Raw genomic sequence first — 23839 nt, 5'->3', positions numbered from 1 at the left:
CTGGTCTCAGTTTCAGGATATACTTTGTTGAGGACCATGTTGATGTACTATGCTGGTCCCCCAAGTCAACAAGATGATAACTGTTGTGTGTTTCATTAGCATGCTAATATCCCTGCTTCTCAAACAAGTCTTAGCTATGCAATGATTTTGAGAAATATACAGTTTAACTGGTAAATGGGACTCCATACAGAGGATAACGTATGGCCCCAAATGCAGTGAACAAACAAAACTCAGTGCTCTATAGCGACCTTGCTCTGGAAAATAATTCCCATCTGTATTCACCATCATATTCTCTTTCAAGGGAGCGTTCTTCCTCAGAGGCCAGTATTTTATTTGTGACACACAAACATAAATTTCTCTATTAACATGCCTTCCACACAAAAAGCTCCTTGTGTGAAATAGAGGTTTGTATCCCAGCCTTGGTCTGGAAGACGAAGCAGAAGGATTTCAAGGAGCCTGCGATTCTTTACATAGACCACCCATCTCCTAGCGAGCTACCATTTTCCATATATGGTGATTTCGATTCTTTCAACTCTGAAGTGGAACTGACTCTCAGCAGACATATTCACATGAGGGCTATTGTGTTTGCTCTGTGCCTCCTAAGAAAATGTTTTATTTGAATTTGAATAACTAACTTAGATTAGCAAGATATATGCCTTTTACATGTCCTTTAATGAGGATATGTATATATATAATATTAGTATTAATACTAGAATATATGTATATATATGAAAGCAAATACTGAAGTTATATGGTTTGGGGCAAGGCATACAGAAAAATTTCCCATTGTCAGAACTCCCACACAACTGTAATGAGCCATGAAGACTGACATAGGAAATCAAAGCGTTTTGTAGCAGTTAGCTCCAGGTTTATCAGAGCCAAGGAAGGTAGGAGTCTGTAAAGAGATAATATTTTACTTACAAGCTTCCTGGAAACCTCATGTCCTAATTCCTTATTACCACAGATCTAATGGAGTCAAGGTACATAAGCCACTTTTTAGAACTCATTGAAGACCCAGCTCTGCTCTCAGAGCTTAAGTAATGCTGACTGTTATTAATATCACATAAAGCTCAGAGGGGCAGGAAGCTTGCCAGGGCCCCCAGCAGAGTTAGGTCAGCGGGACAGCAGACTTTTTGCGTCGTGGTATTTTCTACTGTGTGTGACCTGTGACATCGAATAAAAATGCATCTACTTGTGCTCGAGCAAGAGGAATCTGCACAAAGTGAGATATATAAATCTAGAAAAATGGAAGGTTGCTGAACCTCTGTACCCAGGACCACCCATTCTTTTGAAACACAGCATCCATTGATGGCTCTCCACACAGACTACTTGCTTAGTATGAGATGACAGCATGAGAAGGGATGAGCAAGAGTGGGTTGGGGCAAAGGTATCAAAGAAACTCTACATCTTAGAAGTAGCTTCAGCCTGGCCATTGTGGAACGGAGTAAGCCTGGGACTGGAGAGATAGCTGAGTGGTCAAGAGCACTGGCTGCTCATCCAAAGGACGTGAATTCAGTTCTTAGCACCCACATGGTAGCTTACAACCAGCTCTAACTCCAGTGTCAAAGTGTCTAGCACCCTCTTCTGGCCTCTGCTGTACATATCAAGTACATACGTTGTACACAGACATATGTATAGCCAAAATACTCATATGCATAATTATTTTTCTTAGATGCACACTGGCAATGGGGTTCCTTCAGTACTCCAAAGTAAGGCAGATAGGGGTCACATCTGTAGAGAATTCAGGTTTGATGTTAATCAACTGGCTCTTTTAATATATATAAGGCAGTCCTGTACTGGCAGCTCTCACATCACCAGGAAGCCATCCTGTGCCCAGTATCTAGATGTTCATGGGATACAGCACACTGTCCCTGTCCTGTGTTCAGGATGGATAACAATGCTGAGGATGGTGCTTTCATTTCAGCTTGGCTAGGTCTTATTAATGATGGCCATGTCAACCCTCATCTGATGGATCTGAAGTCTATAACAGATGCTCATATTTTATGACACTGCTTTACTTTGGCCATACTCAAAATTAGAAAAGGTTTCTTAGAAACATTGTTATCACTGGACACTCATCCTGTCTTTGTGGCCATTTCCCATTTTCTGTTTATGTTCTCCCTGTGTCCTCCCTCATATCAACCTTCCTCACAGCTAGAAGGTCCTGTGTGGAGAAGTGTTTTGGTTTATCCCCTATTCCGGCATGTTTGTAGCCCAGTGTAGGCCCAGGAATCACATGTAAGCAAAGTGTGCACTTCACACATGAGTCTCACCCTCTGCTAGGCTACTCTCTAAGTTATATAGACATGCTGATTTTATGTGAACTGATGTCTAGAATCATATCAGCAGAAGATGTAAAGTTAGTTCTTGAACATGGAGAATGTTGAAAACCAAGTTTCAATGACCTGTCTTAAGCAACTAACCACAATCATGTTTGCCTTGAAAATATTTTCTCACGTGAAATTTGCCCTTGATGGGTAAAGTTATCTAACCTTGATGATTGAAAATAATTTGAAAATTTAAAAAAAAAAACCCTACTGTGTATGCTTTCTGACAGAGGCTTCTGAAAACATGAGCTGAGTACTTAAAAATTGTCTCTTTAGCTGGTCATGAGTAGTCAAACCCAGAGTCTCCTGGTGAATCAGCCTTGTGACTAATGCAAAGAGATAATTAAATTGCTATAAAATCTGCCCCATTTCTTTACTAGCAAATATCAGATACAGTAGCACAGCATATGCACAATTTCGATACAGACTTACTATTTTCTTTTTTTTTTTTTTTTTTGTTTTCGAGACAGGGTTTCTCTGTGTAGCCCTGGCTGTCCTGGAACTCACTCTGTAGACCAGGCTGGCCTCGAACTCAGAAATCTACTTGCCTCTGCCTCCCGAGTGCTGGGATTAAAGGCGTGTGCCACCACGCCCGGCTACTATTTTCATGATGTGGGATTTTCTGGAATAAGTGGTTGCAGAAAGCTATATTCTCTATTTAAAGAACCACCAAGGACTAGGTCTATTTAGGACACTGGGACCCCTAAACCAGACAGAAGGAACATCCTGGAGAACAGAGGGGCTATCCCAGTTGTAAATCACCAGGGCAATTACATAGTCTCACTGGCTTTATTTCCATCTGTCAGATGAAGGCCATGTGAACCCCAGCCTTCATCACTGCTGTGGGGCTTCAGGGATGGTTCTCATTAGTTTACACACAGTAGGAACATAAGTATATTTGTTTATACACAGTAGGAGCATAAGCGACCAGTTAGTTGATAGGTAGCAATACTATCACAAATGGGAACCATAAAACCAAAGTCAACCTTATGCCAGTTTTAAATGCACTGTTAAATCAGCTGGCCTTTGCTAAGAGCCTACGATGCCAGAAGGTGAGTCCAGAACAATCTTGATTCCCAAGTATCCCACAGTGAGGAGGAAAGCTGACCCTTGGGTAATTGGCACACATGCCCTACATGACAAGCTGTTGTTAAATACTACCCCCAGGCCCTTGAGCTTTCTCTTCAATAGAACCAGTAAGCTGGGTTAAATTAGATATCCTTGCTGAGCACAAAACTCTACAGGATTCCTGTGACCTTCTTTTTAACAGCCACCTGTGGTGGGGCACTAACCAGCATGAGTGGAGTGATCCTGAGCCCAGGGTTCCCAGGCTCATACCCCAACAACTTGGACTGCACCTGGAAGATATCACTGCCCATTGGCTATGGTGAGTGGGTCAGGGGTCATTCCACCTGGCATAGACCCCTGAGTGACTATGACGATCCATTGACTTATCTGTGTCTTTAGATTGGAAGTAAGTCTCAGATTTGAGGAGAGCTTTAACAGAAGAACCTTGAGAGCAGAAACTTTAAAAATTCATTCAACCATGTGGTTCCCTTCAAGGAAATTTTAATTAGCTGAATGATGCCATGACACTCCATGCATAAGTAATCAGTCTCCTCATTTCCATCTCTGCCTAGCCTTGTCTATCTCTGAGATTCAGGCGTGGTGACTCTTGGTGACAGTTTTTTAGGGCTTTCTTCATGCCATAAGACATACTAAATGCAATATAATGTAAATTTGGAAATACAGCATCTTATTAACTTTTTAGTTACATAGTATGTTGGTTATTGGTTTATGAAATTTTAAGATGTATTTAGCTATTACCTTTTAGACTTTTGGGTTATCTGGTTTATAAAATTTGTGGTTTTGTTATAAACACTAAAATCTTATTTTGCCCAGACTTCAGAGGCACATGATCTTTGTGAAGGTCTCTAATTCTCTCCCATGCTAGCCTTCACCTCCCTTGTGTCTTCCTTTTCACTGTAGACCCTTGATCTGGCCTCCAGCTGCTCCCTTTCTTCCAAAGCCACACTATATGTGCACCAAGGAAGGGACCCAATGTAAATCCCAAGTGGTAGTAACTGGGCACCTAGATACTTGGTATCTAGATGAGGAATGGCCAGAATGACCAGAAGCTATACATAAACCATTGTCCTAGAAGGTTGTGTAGTTTTCAAAGAATCTTCCTTGAAGCACTATGACTATGATAGCGTCATGTAGAGAGACAGCTCTAGAGAAGATAAAACTGGCCAACTTGCTCATTAGAGGACACTATGTCCATGGAGTGGGATGAAGGCCCTGCCTGGCATGAGCAGGTACATGACAGAAGATGTTGTCAACTTGCATTTGCTTAGCTACACAAGGTAAGAGGAGGGCTTGATGGGCAGTCCAAGAGGGCCTGCATATAGAGTCTTGACCCAGGACTTGTTAGGAGCCATACAGTGGCAAAGGCCAGGGAGGAAGACAGAGGCCTCAAGGACTTGAGTGGGTTTTCCTTGGAAGACATTCCTCTGTATATAGGGCACCAATGGCAGGTCAAAGAAACAGTTCCACCCAAGTCCAACTTAGTGAATCAGTGAGTTGTTGCAAACACTTATGGGAATACAGTTGAGGGGTTACTTAAAGATGCATGGCTGTCTCAAAAGAAGCTTCTTCTCAAAAAAGTCCCACCATAGAATGGACAACATCCTTGGAATTCCCTGTACTACTTACAGAGAGCTTGGAAACTCAGAGTTCTCCTGTCTACAGAAGTTCTTACTGCTTATGTAAAATCTTGTGAAGGGTCTGTGTGAATCTTGTAATTTCAGGGACTTCCTAAGATGTCTGAGTTTTATGGACTTCTAGAGCCTTGTAAAATTTTTTCTTACTTTAAGAGTCTTAAAGGGCTTTGGACCTCCATAGAGGAAGGTATATTTCAATTTAGAGAACAACACTGTACCCCTTCCTCTGGGTTTTATATCTTTTTGTTCTTTTCTGGGTGACTTTGTCTGGGCCTTGGGACTGGAGGGTTGGATAAAGTAGATGCCTGATTATTAGGCTGCTATATCACATCAATTGTCATTTAGTCTCAGGAGTTTGATCAGTTGGGGGAGGGGGTCCCTAGTACATCATTTATTATATAAAGGAGTTCCCTTCCATGAGTAATTGAAGCTAACAGCAATAGTAATAGTTGTGTACAAACACAAATGATTAGAAGGCAATTTGACAGGTAAATCTCATCCATTTAACACAACAGTGACATTTGTTTCTATTCTGACGTCTATGACTTCCTGGGCCTGATTTATAGTACCAGATCTAAATTCCCTCCTATGGAATAGGCATTCAATCCAATTGGAAAACGATTGATATCCATGACAGTTGGGCCATGATTGCCCCAGAAGGCACACCTTGACCGGCATGTTCCTACTGTAGAACGCAGACTCGGAACCAAACAGGACAGTTAGTGACAGCTCTCCCCCAGCGACTTACATGGTACTACTCTCCAGTACTGTGAGAGCCAGGCAGTAAGAAGAGGGACTTAGTTCAGTCACATCTTGATATCCCTATGTCCTGAATATGCAAGGGCTTGCAGCAATGCCAACTTCCCATCTACTTCTGGCATGCATCCAGCAGCATGGCCCATTAGGCCTCAGTGACCTCCTTATCCAAGAACATATAGGTAGGTAGCCCACTGCTAACACTAGAATTTTCATTTAATAGTCATGGTTTCTTGGAGTACCCTGTCCTACTCACAATTCTTCATTTAAACTTCTTGTTCTTCAAGATGCTTTTTTCAAACCTGTAAGAAATTCTACGATTAGAATTATGCAGTGATCACTTTTTCCCCTTTCCACCTCTCACATCTTGCCTATAGTAGGTATCAAGGGCCATTTAAATGTTCTCTGTCTTAGCAGCCACTTCCCCCATAGTTTGAGGCTAATTTTCTTCCTTTTCAGTGATCCATGCTCTCATGTGTGCTGCTTTGGTGAAGCAGAATCTACTTGGAATTTCTGGGTCTGCTTTCTTGAGTATGTGAAAAGATGCAGTTAGGAGAAATGTCACCTAGATATTCTTTTGTTTTTTTGTTTCTTTTGTTTTTTATAATCCCTTTTTTTATGAACAACTGTAGTGTGATGTAAGAAAATAATATCCTAAATTAGAAAGTGGAACATGTGGTATAGTAAGGAAGGTATAAAAGGCCCTTTAGAATGTTTGCTCTACACATAGCAGAATAGTTAATACTCATAAATTCCATCAGCTGAAAATAAGTGCTTTGCTCCAAAGCCAGGGCCACATTACCATTTAAAGCTTTGTCAAAATCAGAAGGCAAATCCTTTGTGCAGTGGACTCCGCACTGGCACTTGATCTTCAAAGCATGGCGACGACCAGATGAAAGAGTGCTGTGTAAATTTCAGCAGAGATATACTCTTAGATTGGCTCTCTTGCTATATTCATAGAGCTTTAGAATATTCTATGAGATAATAAAAGGATGACTGGGCCGTATTTGTTCTAATCCCTTCCATTGAGCTCTGTAATGTCAAAGTGGAGGAAGTTTGTTAGAAATTAGATAACGATACAATCCCACTTTAAGACAGATTAGAGCCAAGCTCTGCTTCATTTGCTGATAGGTATTAGGTAGTGTGATATGTGGCTAGATACTTTATCCCACTCAAAATGGTAATTTTACTCACAATGTTATAATTGTTATTCTGCTTTCTTTTCAACCTTAATTCCGTGGGAGGGAAAAGCCACCTTTTTTCCACCCTCTGCTGTTTGAATGTAGACCATCTTCCATGTAGTTGGCTCTTGATGTGGCTGTAGTCTTTTGAATTTCTTGTGAATTCTTTGTTTTGTTCCAGAATAACAGATTGGGCATTCATCCCTTACCAGCCTCCCAATGAGAAAGTTGTGTATCTGCCAAGATCATCTAAGATGAATCCCACACTTAATGGAAAAAAATTCAGTTTGGCTTACTACTTGAAGATATTTCTTTCTCTGCTAACTTCTATCCCCTTAGCCTCTTTCTAAAGTTTCACACCATCCAGCTTCTCTCACTCTTCCTTCATTGTTGAGCCAAGTTCAACACATTTAATACAAACTCATTTTCTCCAAGAAGTAGCAGAGTACACTTGAGACATTGGGCTATTGGCTCTGTTCTAGCTTGCATCATGATAATCCACAGGAAGCAAGGACATTGTTCATTTGAGCTGTCTATAAACCTCACTGCAATCTTCTTTGTGTGACAGTGGGCATAGCTAATGTTACTGAACCTCTGTGCTCATCTATGAAGTTAAAATGGCACTAAGCATTGACTCATTTAGTGATTTTTGACAGAGAAGTTGGCAAAGAGAATTCTGACAGGGTAGTCAGCCCTATGCTAATTTCACGAGAAGGACAACACTTTGATGTCCTTCCTTGAAAAAAATTTAAATTTATAGAATGTTTTAGTTCTTTATTGACCACAACTCCTTCCTTAGCTCCCCTTCATAGCCCTTCCCTTGCCTGACTTTTTATGAGCCTCTTTCTTGGAGACACCATTTTTTGTATCTAATCTTAGGTAGAATAGCTCATATGAGCACTGGATTTAACTTTCCAACATAAAAAAATTTCTTTACCATCAAAATGAAGAGGGAATGGGACTAATTCAATGGCAGAGGATTGGCCTAGTATGTAGGACACCCTGGGTTTGATCTCTTGAACCATATTATGGGAAGGAGGGGAGAACAAGAAAGAAAAATTTCTCTTCTTTTATTATTAATGGTCATACTTTAGGTTTTATTTTAATTTAATATTGACTTCTCTTTTGATAAAAGTATGACTAACATGCCATGTATGAGGCCAGCCTTGTGTTTTTGTTATAATCATTGATGTAGTGATGTTTCCTTAAGTTGCCATTCTAAGAATGATGTCTGTGCTAGCAGTACTTATACATGACAGAAATTGATTAATGGATATGAATTTTACAGACAAAGAGCACACAGAGTTAAGCTAAGGTATGTCTTCAAAGTTACAGTATCGCCTCTACCAGGTTTCCCTTTCTTTCAGAAATGAAGTGATATGCCCTCTATTCACCCTTGATTTTGCATACATTATCATGAACTTCCTGAAGATTGCATGTTTTCTCATAGGCGCACATATCCAATTTCTAAATTTCTCAACGGAAGCCAACCATGACTACCTGGAGATCCAGAATGGCCCTTACCACAGCAGTCCAATGATGGGCCAGTTCAGTGGCCCTGACCTGCCTGCATCGTTGCTGAGCACCACACATGAAACCCTCATCCGCTTCTATAGTGACCACTCACAGAACCGGCAAGGATTTAAACTCAGTTACCAAGGTAAGCAACATAATGAATGGATCTACAGATGCTTCTCAGACTGCATTTAATCTGAAATCTCCTTGATTGGTTAATGCCTCATGAAGCCAACTTGATTCCCAAAGCACATTGGACTCTGACTTGTGGTGGGATCTTGACTGGCCTGGAACATATGGCTAAGAGCAGAGAAAGGTTATTAGCCACATGAAGAACTTACATAGGCTCTGCTCTCAGCCTTATTTCATCTACTCTCTCTTCCTTGTAATCATACACTTCAAGTCACAGGGCCTTCTCTTCTATCACTTATCCCATATAGCCCTTTAGGACATGGATTGAACCAGAAAAGTCCACCGATATCAAAGGTAATACAGGCAGCCCAAGGCACTTGTCTCAGCATCATGCCCTCTACTCTCTTTGGTCCTTGCAAGGTACATCAGTGTCTCAGTCACTGTTCTATTGCTGTAAAGAGACATCATGACTCTTATAAAAGAAGACATTTAATTGGGGCTTTCCTTCAGTTCAGAGGTTTTTTTACCGTTATCATCATGGCACAAAGAATGATGACACATAGGCAGACATGGTACTGGAGAAATAGCTCTACAGCCTGATCCGTAGTCAGGAGGAAGAGAGAATGTGACTAGTCCTGGAACGGGCTTTTGAAACCTCTAAATCCACCCCTAGTGATTAACTTCCTCCAACAAGGCTATATCTATTCCATAACATGGCCATACCTCCTAGTCCTTATAATCCTTTCAAATAGTTCTACTCCCTGTTGACTAAATATTCAAATATATGAGCTTATGGGGGGACATCCTTGTTTAAATCACGACACTCTGGAAAAAGAAGCAGTTCAGTAGCAAAGTATTCTCTCTCACTCATCCAAACACAAAATCACTGAGAAAAGTTCTCCTCAGTTTATCCCAAATAACCTTTCAATTGTCAGAAAGCTTGGCATTTTTATTACACCTGAAATCATTTTGTTGGCCTTCTTCCAAATATTGTTAAATCAAATGAAGTTGAAAATGCTCATGCTTGGTTCATTTATTCTCCCTTTGTTTTACAAACAGTCCTCAGGGACAGGGCTTTGGCATTTTATCACAGTGGCACACTAGCATTTAAGTTGGCTATCTGGTTGTGTTCCTTACATTGGTATCTAAAATGTTAACACAGACCTTCAGAATTGGGGTCTCTGAAAAAAAGGAATTCAGTCAGGAGGAAACTGAAGGAGTTAACATTTTCACTCTCCTTCAGGGATTCCTATAGAACTCAGAGCATGGGCACTAGATGGAAGAGCTATGTCTATTAACCAGCTGTGGTTGACTCCCTTAGAATGAGGTGGGTTTCACCTAAATCTCTCCATGTGTAGAGGTCATTAGTGCTACCCCCATCAGGACTCAGGTTCATTGCTCCTTCATGGCCAAATATAAAGGGATGCTTTGCTGGTACCCTAAGAGTCCTCTGGAAAGGAATCTTCAATAGTTTGTTGTCATGGCTTTTGGATGAGCCTCCAGGAGTGCCTCCAGGATTAAGAACTGGCATGGCAGTGCAGAAGTGTCTTACTTTATGTATCTGAAATTTGAAATGGTTTTTATGTCTTGTTTTGTTCTCTTTTGTTTTATACTGCAGAAGAATGAGAATAAGCCAACAGATGTCCTGGGTCTTCTCAGACTCTAGAATCAATTGTCTATGCATAGATTTCATAAAGATTCTACCAGAAGGAATAGTGTGGGAGAGTGATGGCCACTGCAGATCTGCTCCATGCTCCAGTGGTACCTAGTTCATGCCAGTCCCCAGTGTGCTGTGTGAATACTGTACTTAGTGATATTTCTTCCCCAGTACTAAGGACCTGTATTCTACCACCTGTGCACTTCAGGGAAGTCCATGTACTATGTGGGGCCCTTCTTTATTAGGTTTGGTTCTATGCTCTTGACTGTTCATTAATTGAAGGCTATTTTAGTCTCTGCTCATTGCAGAAAGCACAGCCTCTCTATCCAATCCCTGCCAGTGCAGGTGCTGGCATGGATGCCGTTTGTCCTATCTTGGCAATGTTTGGTTTCATACTGGGTTCCTTTCTGGACTTTAGTCAAGTAGCAGTTTGTAGGGAAATTTTGAGTTCCCTGTTTAGATTCTTACTCTTGCTAATAATTAGGCAAGGGACTCTGAAGGAAGTTCAGTGACAATTGTTTAGGGTTTAAAACAGAAACAACTGAGCAGGCAATGTACAAACATTGCCAACTGGCAGGAAGGGGGCAAGGGAAGAGGAAAGCCTTGTTCTATAAGACCAACTACATGGTAGACCGGGAGTAGCCTCAAAGAATGAGAAAGTTCAAGGGACCAGTCAAAGCAGACCAAGGATTTGGGAAAAAAATAAAACGAAAGAAAATTTCAAAAGAACAAGTCCATGCTTTAAGTAACTCAGAAAAGCAGACCAGTTTTGCAGATATAGATAGAAGTGGGCCCATCAGCAACATCACCAAAGGAGGGGCTTCTCAGAAGAATGGATACATCATCTCATTAAAGGAATAAATATTCCTCTCATCTCTTTAGCATGGGTTTATATGAACCAACCTCCCTGAGGGGTTGGGCTCTAATCAGTAATTGATAGTCCCAGTTAGATTAACTCTTAGTTTAGTTTCATGGCTATTGGATAAGACAGTAGAAAGCAATGATTTAATCTTGGGAGTAAATCAGAATATAGTATCTCCAGACACAGAGCCAGAATACACTTCTAAATGTGTTTACTGGAAGCCAATAGTATCTGGAGTTGTCTGTCATACTCTCACATGTAGCCCCTAGTAAGGGTCTTCATTCTAAAAAGGTAAACCCAGGCCTACTTTCTAGCATATCTGACTTCTGGCCAGGGCAGAACCAAAGGCATTAGTTTGAACACTTCTGAAATCTCTGGCTTCTGACAAGAATGTGTGTGTGTGTGTGTGTGTGTGTGTGTGTGTGTCTGTGTGTCTGTGTGTGTCTGTGTGTCTGTGTGTGTGTCTGTGTGTTGTCGCTACCATCTCCGGCCAGCGGAAAAGAAGCGATGAAACTGATGTCCTTCTCAAAGCAGTTTATTCAGGAACATAACTATGTGCACTAAAAAGATCCCACCTACCTCTCTTGGCCATCCCCTTTTATACCCTCTAGTCCACTCCCCATCACCCTATTCCACGTAGGCCCAGTTCATTGGCACAGGACTACATTCGTCACATCATCTGATCTTTCGTCNGTGTGTGTCTGTGTGTGTGTGTGTGTGTGTGTGTGTGTGTGTGTCTGTGTGTGTGTGTGTGTGTGTGTGTGTGTGTGTGTGTGTGTCAGTGGTTAAGAGTACTGGCTGGTCTTGCAGAGGTCCAGGTTCATGTCTGAGTACTCACATGGCAGTTCATAACAGTCTGGAACTCTAGTTCCAGAATCTCTCTTCTGGCCATTGGACAGTTCTGATGCACAGATATACATGTGCTCAAAACAGTCATGCATATAGAGAATAAACTTATAAATCCATAGTTTTGGGGGGTATTATAAGGGAGGCACATGTGCTATTATTGCACATACATAGAGGTCAAAAGTCAGCTTGCAAGGGTTGTTTTTCTCCCGCTGTGTGTATCACAGAGCTAGAGCTCAGGTCATAAGTCATTGCAGCAGCAAATACCTTGACCTAATGAGCCATCTTGCCAATGAATCTCCTCCTCCTTATAGACCAGTCTGGATTCGATCTTACAGAGATAAACATGCCTATGCCTCCTAGGTGCTGGCATCAAAGGTGTGTGCCACCAAAGATGTGTGCCACCATTCCTAGTCCTTTCAAAATCAGGTCTTGGGATGGCTCCTTATGTATTGGATCCTGGAATGTGACTTGACCCATCAGAATTCACAAAGGACATAAATTGTTTACCATGAGTTTCCTTCCAGCAGACATTTAAAATAACAGAGACATAGGGACCACTCATCAAGAGAGAGTCATTTAAAAGAATTTAACCTTGTATTTAAAGTTCTTCCACTGGGCTGGAGAGATGGCTCAGTGGTTAAGAGCACTGACTGCTCTTCCAGAGGTCCTGAGTTTCATTCCCTGCAACCACATGGTGGTAAAGTTCTTCCAGAAGGTGTTGATATGCAAATCATTAGCGACTAAAGGCTTACCTCTCCTGCAACTCTGTGCTTTAGAAAAGAAGCCTTTAAAAAACACCCACTAACAGTTTCCCTTTCAGAAGGAGAAAGACCTAGTCCTGCAGAGGAACTGCTTCGGTCCTGTGCTGACACACCCTTGCAGTTTGGGCAGCATTCTTATGGAGTTTTAAACTTCTGGGTTCTGTGACTGTTTTGCTGGGATGAGGATGAATACCAGAAGGTAGCCTTGTCTACCTGCCTGTGACTCAAAGAGCCTTGCATGGCCCAGATATGAACAAAGAAGGTGCCTGTACGTAGTGAACTCTACATGTGAAGTAGTTGAGGTTTGAGGCCTTCTGCAAGCTGGTTCGCTCCGGTGCTTCTGGAGTTTTTGCCCAAGATGTTTCATCTCTGGGTGGTGCATATTGGGCCAGTCAACAGGGTTCCGTGTGTCTTCTACCTGCATGTCTAGCCTGTGTATCACTGCCTTGATAGACAGCATGGTTCATGCCCCTTTGGGAAAGAACTTTACTATCTCAGATGAGAGTCTGACCTCACAGAAGCATCCGATCTGGCTTTGGCCTGAGCAGAGCACAAGTTTCTCAAGTGGCATTTAGGATACAAGAAAGATCTTGATAATGTGTTCCAGAGTGAAGTTCTCATGACAATTATAAATAGAGGACTAGACTAAAGGGTCAATACCAAAGGTCCTCTGAGTTTTCTAGCCTCTTCACTCTGAGTCAGTGGCTCTCAACCTTCCTAATGCTGTAGCCCTTTAACACAGTGCCTCATGTTATAGTGACCCACAACCATAAAGTTATTTCATGGCTACTTCATAACTATAATTTGATGCTGTTATGAATCATAATGTAATTATCTGATAGGTAGCTTATCTGATATATGATCTCTGTAAAAAGGTGGTTTGATCTCCAATGGTGTCATGACCCACAGGGTGAGAACCACCACCCTAAGGACAATTTCAGAAAGAACAGTTCGACCCCAGGGTCCATACTAGGCTTAGTCCCCTAGAGCCAGGACAAAGCTCTGTCAGCATGGGTGACAGATAAAAATGCTCCTTAGAAGCCCTGGGTCTTAATCTTTGAAAGGTGCTTGATCAGGTCATAGAGAAGCTGTTCCTATAGATGTGAGATTGGAGAGAGGTCAAGGAAAGGCAACCTGAGGAAGCCCATCCTGGTGCCCAGGCTATGGTGATGCTCCTGGGGAGAGACCCTTACATGGAAGCTTAGGCACTCTTTGTCCTCTCCCTCCTGTCATCCTGTGGCCAGACATGGCATGGCTGTTGTACCTCTGAATCAGATCCACAGTCAGACCAGACATGAGGCTAGGTTAAACCTCCTGATGACCCACCTCCGAGACTTTGCTCATATTTCCAAGTCACAAAGCTCTGCTTCATCCTTAGTTGACACTGAGGCTAGGGGATATTTGTTTTATTTCTGTACTCAACATACATTGGTAAGAAAACTAGACCTCTGCTCTAAAACATAGCCTATGGGTAGAGCCTCATGGATAGAGTGCTGAGGCCCTGTGGCAGTGGAAACTGTCACACACGCTAACTCTTCCTTTGAAGGTCAGGTTCATATGTGAAATACCTCAGAAATAGCAACTGAGGTAGTGGGGAATCCAGCAATAGTGCATACTGTAGATTAGTTTACAGTGAGTTTTAGCTGTTGTAAATATACTCTCAGAGTACTTAAGTGATATGAACACTTAACTATGGGAGTTCAGACATAGGAAAATAAAATTATAATCTTTGCCACATGTACCCTACTTCTTGCTTCCCAGTCCATCTTGTTCAAGCCCTTTTTTCCTCTGATTTGTAAGGGAGGGAAGAGTGAAATCACTCTGCCATTAGAAAGAAATCTTAATTGGGTATCAGACCGCCATGGGTATCTCTTGAAGGTCAGAGAAACGCAAAATTGTGGAAAAGCATGCAGATTTATATGGTAGTCAGCAGGATAGAGTTCTTTCAGTCTATGTAAGCTGTTTCTATTGACTGAGAGCTAGATGTCCTTACCAGAGCTTGTTGACCGTTGGAGGTGAATTAAGGAAGTCCTGGTAAACAGAAACATATATTATGAGATTCCTGAGGAATGTTGAGTTTAGGCTTCTGTTATCCAATAACAGCCCTTCTTTTTACCTGGTCATAGTTCTTCTGTTTAGGGCATTATCACTAGGACTCTCATTTTAGAGCCCATTTTGGAAATAACACTGGTGAAGTATTAATGTTCAATGTTAACCATTCTCTTATAATTTGTTATGTTAGAGTAAATTTCAGTGTTAATTAGCATAATCTTAATTTCTGAGCCAATAAGAAAACTATTACCCAGTTATGTCTCAAACCATTGGCCAACTCCAGCAGATGCAGCACTTTGGAGGTACCCGCCTTCTTGAGTTCCCTGATGCTGCATCCAACGTTTTAGTTTCCTTGAAATGAAGCAGAGTATAAGGCTTCACATACAGAGCCCCGATGCTAACATTGCTCGCCAAGCTACTTCATCTGATAGAGTTTTACTGTTGGCTGGTACTTTTGATAGTTTCCAGGTCTCTGAAAATTATTTTAATCTAAGCTAACTGACTCGTAAACAAGTTAACCTCATGAAAAGCCTACTTAGGAATCACCGAGACAGAAGCTCACATATTGGTATGGTTTGTGCTTTTAGAAATTACCGATGTCTGGGATTAGATGCTACACAATTCAAGGGGTACATATAGGTTGGCTTTCCCTTCTTCTTGTAAATTAAGATTTGGAAACATTTCCCTGGATAAGACATTGGGTTGTGTGGAGGCAGACTCTGACGCAATGTGGCTGTGAGCACTGACGTCACCTGTTTTGCCATCTGGAATCCAGATCTTTGGATACTCTTGAAGGACATCCATATAGGCATCTAGTTGGCTGAGCAAATATTTTATCTTCTTGACACTCAGTTTTTAAATATTCACGTTAAAGATGCTACTAAAAGCATAATTTATTATAATTCATTTTTTATAACTAGAAAGCATGAAATCAGTTATGTAATGAAGAATGACACAATGAACTTGAGACATGCTCATTTCTCATAGACTGCCATATCTAACAGGACTGATGGTGTAATAGTTTACTGGTATTTGTCATTGTATAAAGTGTAGAGATTGGCAAACAAACCCTGACATTGATTTGTTAGACACATAGGCAGCCCTACTTACTACACAAGATTTATAAGCTTTGGGTACAATCAATAACTCATAAGAAGATGCATATATCTTGAGGACATGTCTTGTCATTCACAGTGATGTCTGCAGTAAGTGTCTTATTCCTCAGTTTTGTCATATATTCTTGGCTGCTTAAAGGTCAAAAATGCTACTTGTGGTTAGAGCTGTCTTGAAGTTAAATGACTTAGCCAAGAGACTTTGCTATTAGTAATGTGAAATATTTGTGTCCCTTTCTAAGTGAAGCATTAGGAAGGGTGAGGGTATGTGGCTATTTTTTATTGAGCTAGGCATCCATCTGAAAATGAAACAGACATTAGAACAATCACCACAGGTTCCATTGGCTGTCACAGGAGGCTCTTATAAAACACGAAGACTAGGGATGGGCATAAAATAGCTGTTGTCTCAGCTTCACGTGAAGGGTAAGGCTACATTCTGCAGTGCTAGGTACTTCGATTGCAAAAATATGAAAGGTTGTCATGTTGAATAACTTCCTTTTCTTTAGATATGGTTTTTGGTGATGTTAAGTCTCTCACTCTCTCTTCTCTCTTTTCTCTCTCTCTCTCTCTCTCTCTCTCTCTCTCTCTCTCTCTCTCTCTCTCTCATATTATTATCTTTCCTTGAAATAATAGTTGTCCAGTTATGAAAACCTTAAAACTAGCTTTGTGTACTTCAACCACCAAGAGAGTAAATATATTGACTATTTTCCTTTTTGTAATATATATATATTGTGTGTGTGTGCACACACGCGTGCATGCGCATATGCATGCACCAAGTACACATAAGTTTTAAAGACTATGGGATATGGAAGATCAGCTTGTTTATGATTACAATGAGAAAGATTTGATTTTTTTTGTGTGTGTGAATTAACTTTAGAGGGTGGAGCTATAGTTTGCAGCAACCAATTAGCCTCTCTGTGCAATGTACATTGAAGAGTTTCTTTTGATATACAAGCACACTAACTGTTGTTATGGACACGGACATCATTTACATCATCATTGACAAATGAAGCTGATATAATTTTGAAACTCAATCCTTTTTTTTCTTTCTCCACTATGATGTTGTGACCACCTTGGAGTTCCATGGGACTCCTTGGCAGGGACACCCTGCTTTTCTTCACCTAAGTGCGAGTTATGAGGCTCTTGACTGAAGAGTGATTTGAGTAAGAATGCCTCCAACTGTGGGCAACAAATGGCTGAGTCAGTCTCATCTTCTCCAGAGCAATCTTTATTATTCTAGAAGAAGTCCATCGAAGTAGGGATTCTCTAATCTCTAGACAAGACTCTTAGAGAGGAGAGGCCAGTGTTCAAGATTTGCCACTATTCTTGCTATGGCTCTTCTGAAGGGAGAAGGACCATTTCTGTCACATTCCCTCATCTCTCTTTTGTCACTTCTGGAACACAAATCCTTTGGGCCAATAGAGAAAAATTATTTTATGGCATGAAAGTTGTTCATTTAACCTATGGTGAACCAAAACATGAGACACCATTGAGGTCCAAGATATGAGAAGCAATTTGGTTAAAGATGTTCTAGACAAGGCCTCCAGCGCCCCAGGGTTTGGATTATGTAGCGATTGTAGTAGTAATCTGGCTGAATTGATCAGGAGATACTGGGACTAGCAATCATATAACTAGTAGGATTGTGTACAAGTCAAGTATTCCTGAGAGCTATGATCGTATCCCTGGTTACTGAGGGAGGTGCCAGTCAGCCAGTCTCCAAGAAGAGCCAACATGAATAACTTGCAAGCTTATGTGTGTGCTTGACTGAGAAATTGTGTGGGCCACCATCTGTAGCTTAGATGCTATTAGGGAAGAAAAACCTCTTTTCCCAACTATTATAATAGCCTGCAGCTATTGGCATAGAATCGTGAGTTTCAGGCTGAAAGGCCACTTTAATTCCCCAATTCAAGCCTGTCATAGAGGCTGATTATGTGGGTAGAAATGGCTGCTGCCTTCAGCCCCAGCTTCATCCATCCCTAAAGAAAACCCAATTATAGTTCTTAAATTATCCAGCAAGCTTTACAACAAAGTTAATAAAATTCAGTGTGTGTATGTGTGCGTGCGTATGATATTCACTAGGGATATCTAAGAGGCATGACCTTATTTAGGGATAGTTTTGTGTGTGATACTTGTATGTCAAGCCTCCAGGATACAACTGAACCCTGACTGGTGTTGCCAATGAAAACTAGTTTAGATTGCAGGTAGTTTCATTTGCTTTTCCGTTCCCTGAACATGGGCAATCAACCTTTCATTTTGCTTATTTCCTTGGGGGTGTTACTAACAGTCTTATTAGCTGGGTTGAAGGGGTGGCTTTTCTTATCACATTCATTGTGTCCAAAGTAAAGCTGAGTCAGGCAGGTGATTTTATTCTAAAAGGAAAAAAAAAGTATATTGGAAAAAGGATCTTGGTCCACAGTTGAGCACAGCATGGGATTTCTCTTGTGGAGAGCCTGTATCTACGGAGTCATTTGAGGCTCAAGCAACATTGTGTGGATGAATGGTAGTCACAGTGTGGATACACTTCTGGTTTTCAGGAAACAGCTACATCTAAAGCCTTCAGAAATGGGGTGGGGGGTGCTTAGAGGCAGAGGTTGCCCTGTGGTATATGGTTCGCAGAGTTGTCTAAAGAGACTCACAGCCAAATAACATATTGTGGATAACAGGGAGTAGTATGTGGGTGTATGGATCAGGGTCCACTTTGGGGGTTATTAGTCCCATTCTACCATTGAATTGAACAGAAACTTTAAGTCCATTTTATGAGAGTTTAAAAGAAAAACAATTCTCAGGGTAGGTAGGCAATTCTCAGCAGCTGTATGGCAGAGGCAGGGAAGAGGGTAGGGTGGGGCCATGGCTTTTAAACCATCATGGAAGTTAGACACATGGTGGACAAGCAGCCCCGTGGCAGGAAGGGAGACTTCAGAGAGGAGAAGGGACATCCAAAGCATTAGACAAAACAATACAAGCATGTTAAGGAAAACAAGCTTGGAATAGAAGATAGAAAGGAAAGAGGGAAAATGATGCTTTTCCGAATAATCCAGGAAAGCAGACAGACTTAAAGTTTTATATGGGTGTCGGCCATAATCTTCTACAGGAGGGTTGGGTTCTAAGGAGGGAAATTTCACCAGTTTATTATTTGATATGCCCACATCCTTAGCATGGCGTAACATGGGTTCACATCCACAGACCTGGCCCTTAGTTAAAACAATCGACCACTCAGCTGGAGTGTTTGGTCTCTACCAGGCCAGAGAGTCTAAGAGTCTAAGATGTTGGCCAAGAGGTCTTTCTACTCAGAGAGAGAGAGAGAGAGAGAGAGAGAGAGAGAGAGAGAGAGAGAGAGAGAGATGTGTGTGTGTATATTTATATATATGTATATGTAAATACATATGTGTGTGTGCATGTGTGTGTGTGTGTGTGTGTGTGTGTCTAGATTCTGCATAACAGAGAAAATGTACAAGATGTGTCTTTTGGAGCAGGGCTCATTTTCATCACATCTGTTTCCTTGGGCGGGGCAGAACCCTTGCTCCTGAGACTGAACCCCGCCTCATCTAGATGGCTCATTCCCGACCCTACTCGGAGTTTTTCGCCCAACACTTTGGATGTTCCTATTCTTCTCTAAAGCTCTTCCCCGACTCTAGTCCAAGGCCAAGGGTTCTTTTGAGATGAGTGAGGTTCTAGAATCTCCTCAAATTCATGTTTTCTCACTCTCATTCACTGAGGAAGCTTCCAATGCTCCTTAGCAACACTACAGAATTACATACATCATAATGTGTAAAGGCAAGTGAGGCTGACAGCTCAACTTTAGCATTTTTTTATATTGCCATCCACAGGCAGGTTCAATCATGGAATTCCATTGCTGTCCGTGAAGCATCTTTCTGATGCTGAAGATGAATAGGAGGACACACACTGGAATGTGTCCCCATAGAATATGTCCCCATAGTACACATGCATCTTGGCTCCTTTGTTTCATCCTCATAACCTCACTGTAAGCTGCACATTATTTACTTTCCTCTTCTCTACGGCTGAATGCCTGAGATGAACATGTTAAGGAAAGGGTGATTTCAGAGGTTCAAGCCATGGCCACTTGGTCCATTGTGCTGGAGCAGAACCTCAGAGCTAGAGCATGTGGCACAGAAACCTGGAGAGATGGCTCAGCAGTGGTCAGAGCATGCACATTTCTTCCAGATGACCTGAATTCCATTCCAAGCAGGTGTCAGGTGGCTGAGCCACCTGCTTCTATAGCTCCAGGGGATCCAACACTTCTAGCCTCCATGGCCACCCACAAACACGGTGCATACTATAGAGGCACATGTGTATTCATTATTAGAAATAAATAAAAATGGGAAAAAAAAAGAAAGGAAAAGAAACAGAAAGAGAAGCAGACTGGGGAGGAGCTGTATCCCTTGAAAGTCACCCAAATTGCTGACTTTCTCTAGCCATTTAGCCCTTCCCTGCAGTTTCCACTTCCCCTAATAGGCTATCAGCTAGGGACTGCGCTAAAGTACATGAGCCTGTGGGAGTTTCATATTGAAACCATGACAAGTTGACAGTGTTGTAAGCTAAAGATGTATTTAAAACACAGGTCTTTTGGAGCATCTCAGATTAGCATCACAACATACTGTTGAGTGTGGGTGGTTTCTCCTAGCAACCACAGAGCTGGGTGGTATCTGAGGCTCCCTGTCACCGCCCACAATCATAAGAGAGTATTGTGCCACTCACTAGCCCAAGAGAAGAACCAAATTAAGAACCGACACTGTGCTAGTTCTTCAACACCTTTTTTAAAATTAGTGAGCTCTGCATGGTGTGCGTTCACTATAATGTCAGATATTACTTGTTTAGACTTTTGGATTACCTTAATGTAAATAATGCTGCAATTAGCCAGATGTGGTGGTGCATGCCTTTAATCCAAGTACTCGGGAGGCAGAGGCAGGTGGATTTCTGAGTTCGAGACCAGCCTGATCTACAAAGTGAGTTCCAGGACAGCCAGGGCTATACAGAAAAACCCCGAATTAAAAAAAAAAAATGCTGCAATTGACATACTCAAATACTTAGCTTTTTCTACTTTGAAATTATCCGCAGTACAGAGATTTCTGCAAACAGTACTGCTAGTGTAAGTAGGAACACAATCTTCCCATGATGTTCTCGTGAAGGCTTATGGCCTAAAATGAGAGAGCCAATGACCCATGACCACTGCATTCTCTCATCCTGAGGAGAAAGCATACCATGGTAGTGCCACCCCAAATAAGAGTAAACCATTGATAATAATGAAAATCCATATTCCTCAATGTTTGGCAATTGTTCTTCAAGACCCTCTTCAAAGAGAATGCTCAGATCATTCAGATAACAGCCAGCGTCTGCTGGATGTGCCCACCTGGCATCTTTCCACAGGTCCTCCGTAGGAATGCTGAGACCCCGAGGTCTCACTGCGCAGCATGTCTGCCTCCCGTTCTTATGCCGTGGCTTCATGCTCCATTTCATGAGTTTCCTTGCAGTGTGCCCATTCATTTTCCCAGCCTGCTTGTGAGCCTTTAGATTCATTTCTCCTATGGCCTCTCAACTTCAAGTAGTTCATATGAAGACAGAAAGTCTTTGTATTTGATGCATCACAACCCAGAGTACTTTCCAGTATATATATTTTTCATGAATTTCAAGCCACACTTACCTCCAATGGTGGAATGGACAGTTTCTATGCACACTGGGTTACACGTCACACTTTTGTGAATTTGTCACATCTTTTCCATTATCCTTAAGTGTTCTATTTTCTGTGAAAGGATATCTAGGACTCCTGATCTTTCTAACAATGTTTGAGGGGCTTCTCTGGCCTCTGTGTTATTTACCTCTGTGTCACTGTGACATATTATCAGAAGTAAGCATCTTGGGGGAAAGGGTTTATTTTGGCTGATGGTTTTGGAGAATTCAGCTCCGGGCTTGAGCTGTGACTCATCATCTGTGCTGTTTGAGCATGTGCACAACAGTTGTCAGTTAGTTGTCAGTTAGTTGGCCAACGCCCTTCGGGCTCAGGTGCCATCTTATAATGGTGAATGTGGCTTCCCACAGCATGGGAACAGCATATGCTGTCATCCTGGAACCTTTATTCAGAAGTATTTCTATATTTAAGGCAGAGAATCACTCTGGAGTCAAGGATGGCCTTGGCCTCACAAAGCACCAATTGCCTCTACTTTCCATTGTTTTATTAAAGACATGAAAACCCACACCCAGTAGAACATAATTATTTTAATGATAAACCACAATGGTTATTATAGCATTTATGCAAAGAGCAATTACTAGCTCTGTGGTTCCACAGTTCTATTTTTCTAGAAAACCTAAAATGAAGAGGATGTCCTACATTATTTGTACTAAATGACTGAGTTAAACAAAACGAAGCAGGGAGAATGGGGATGTGTCTCGTTACAATCAAAGAAGCACTGGGTCTATGTTCACTCAACATTTCAGACAGTTCTCTTTGCTACAGTTTCTATTCCTTTCTAACCTTATTTACACACGTGATTTCTTGCCAATGCAACAAACCTTGTTGGATTCCTTTTGCTGCACACACTAAGTGGTTACTGAATGCCCGTGACAATAATTCTCCTCCTCCTAATTATCAGTTGCTTCATTCAGGATGGAACAGTTTTAGACATATATCCTTGGGTGCTGACTGCACTTGCGTTCCTCTGTTCCTCCTCTATAGTCCTTTCGAGCCCAACCCTTGCTGGGAGCTTGATGGTGTCTATTTCTCATTTCAGCTTATGAGTTACAGAACTGCCCAGATCCACCCGCATTCCAGAATGGGTTCATGATCAACTCGGATTACAGCGTGGGCCAGTCGATCTCCTTTGAATGTTACCCAGGCTACATCCTGCTAGGCCACCCTGTGCTTACCTGCCAGCATGGAACTGACAGGAACTGGAACTATCCATTCCCACGGTGTGACGGTAGGCTCCTCATCTACCTTGGGGACAACTGAGCTTCTCAAAGGGAACGTAGTGCAGGGACGACTCAGTGAATATGCCCTACTTCGTTATTTCAGCCAGCAGATAAGCATCAAGGATCTACAATATACTCTACTAGATCTTTCAGAAAGATATCACACAGTAGGCAATTGAAAGAGCATACAGACTTTACACTTAAGGAAATCATAAAGACGACGAAGTATTAAATACAAACACTAAATTCTCAGCGGCAGACACAGGAGCCTGTCAATCATCACAGGCCCCAGAAAAGAAAACAGGAGTTAATAAGTGTCCTTAAGCTTCCCAGGGGTGACAAGGGACAGTGATGGTATCAGATTTAATCCTGGCAAGCCTTTGTTTATTAGTAGTTACTGGTCTTGTTGCTGTGGCAAGTTTCATGACAAAAGCAACGTAAAGAAGACAAGGCTTACCCTGAGGAGAACTTGAAGGGCTCTTCCTCCCGTGAGGAAGTCATGGCAGCTGGAATAGGAGGCAGCTGATCATGAGGCGTCCAGGAACTTTCAGGATAGCATTTGAAATGTAAAGAAAGAAAATATCTAATAAAAAAACATTTAAAATGGGAAAAAAGAATCTGCTAAATAAAATTAGTATGTTTTTAGTTTATAAATGTAAAAACTGTATTCTAAGGACATACCAATTAAAGCAAATAAATAAAAAATAGATCTTAATAAGAAACTGAAGGCATTCTTGACCAGTTTTCTATTATTGTTTGTGGCCTCACAATATGCACCATGACACTCTTATAAAGACAACTGTGGAGTTGGTTCTTTCTATCCATCTTTCCCTGGGTTTTGGATAATGAACTCAGGTTGTTGGATTACATATGTGCCTCTCACTGCTGAGAAGTTTTGCATTTTCTTCCCTCCTTTCCTTCCTCCCTCTCTTCCTCCTTCTCTTCCCATCTCTTCCCTCCCTCCCTCCTTCCCTCCCTCCCTCCCTCC

At 41.6% G+C, this 23839-nt stretch overlaps 1 protein-coding gene across 2 annotated transcripts in view; it reads left to right on the top strand.

Moving 5' to 3' along the window:
* Window positions 1-23839, top strand: part of Csmd1 (CUB and Sushi multiple domains 1) — a 1532231-nt gene that overhangs the window by 1401585 nt on the left and 106807 nt on the right. For both annotated transcript variants that reach the window (XM_021218735.2, XM_029532138.1), the window contains 3 exons: window positions 3598-3714; window positions 8438-8647; window positions 22671-22859. In XM_021218735.2, coding sequence (XP_021074394.1) covers window positions 3598-3714; window positions 8438-8647; window positions 22671-22859 — 516 coding nt within the window. The remainder of the gene's footprint in view (window positions 1-3597; window positions 3715-8437; window positions 8648-22670; window positions 22860-23839) is intronic.

Source organism: Mus pahari, chromosome 19 (genome assembly GCF_900095145.1).
Source record: "Mus pahari chromosome 19, PAHARI_EIJ_v1.1, whole genome shotgun sequence".
NCBI lineage: Eukaryota > Metazoa > Chordata > Mammalia > Rodentia > Muridae > Mus > Mus pahari.
Note: the sequence above shows the minus strand (reverse complement) of the source record. Positions and strands in the feature narration are given on the sequence as shown.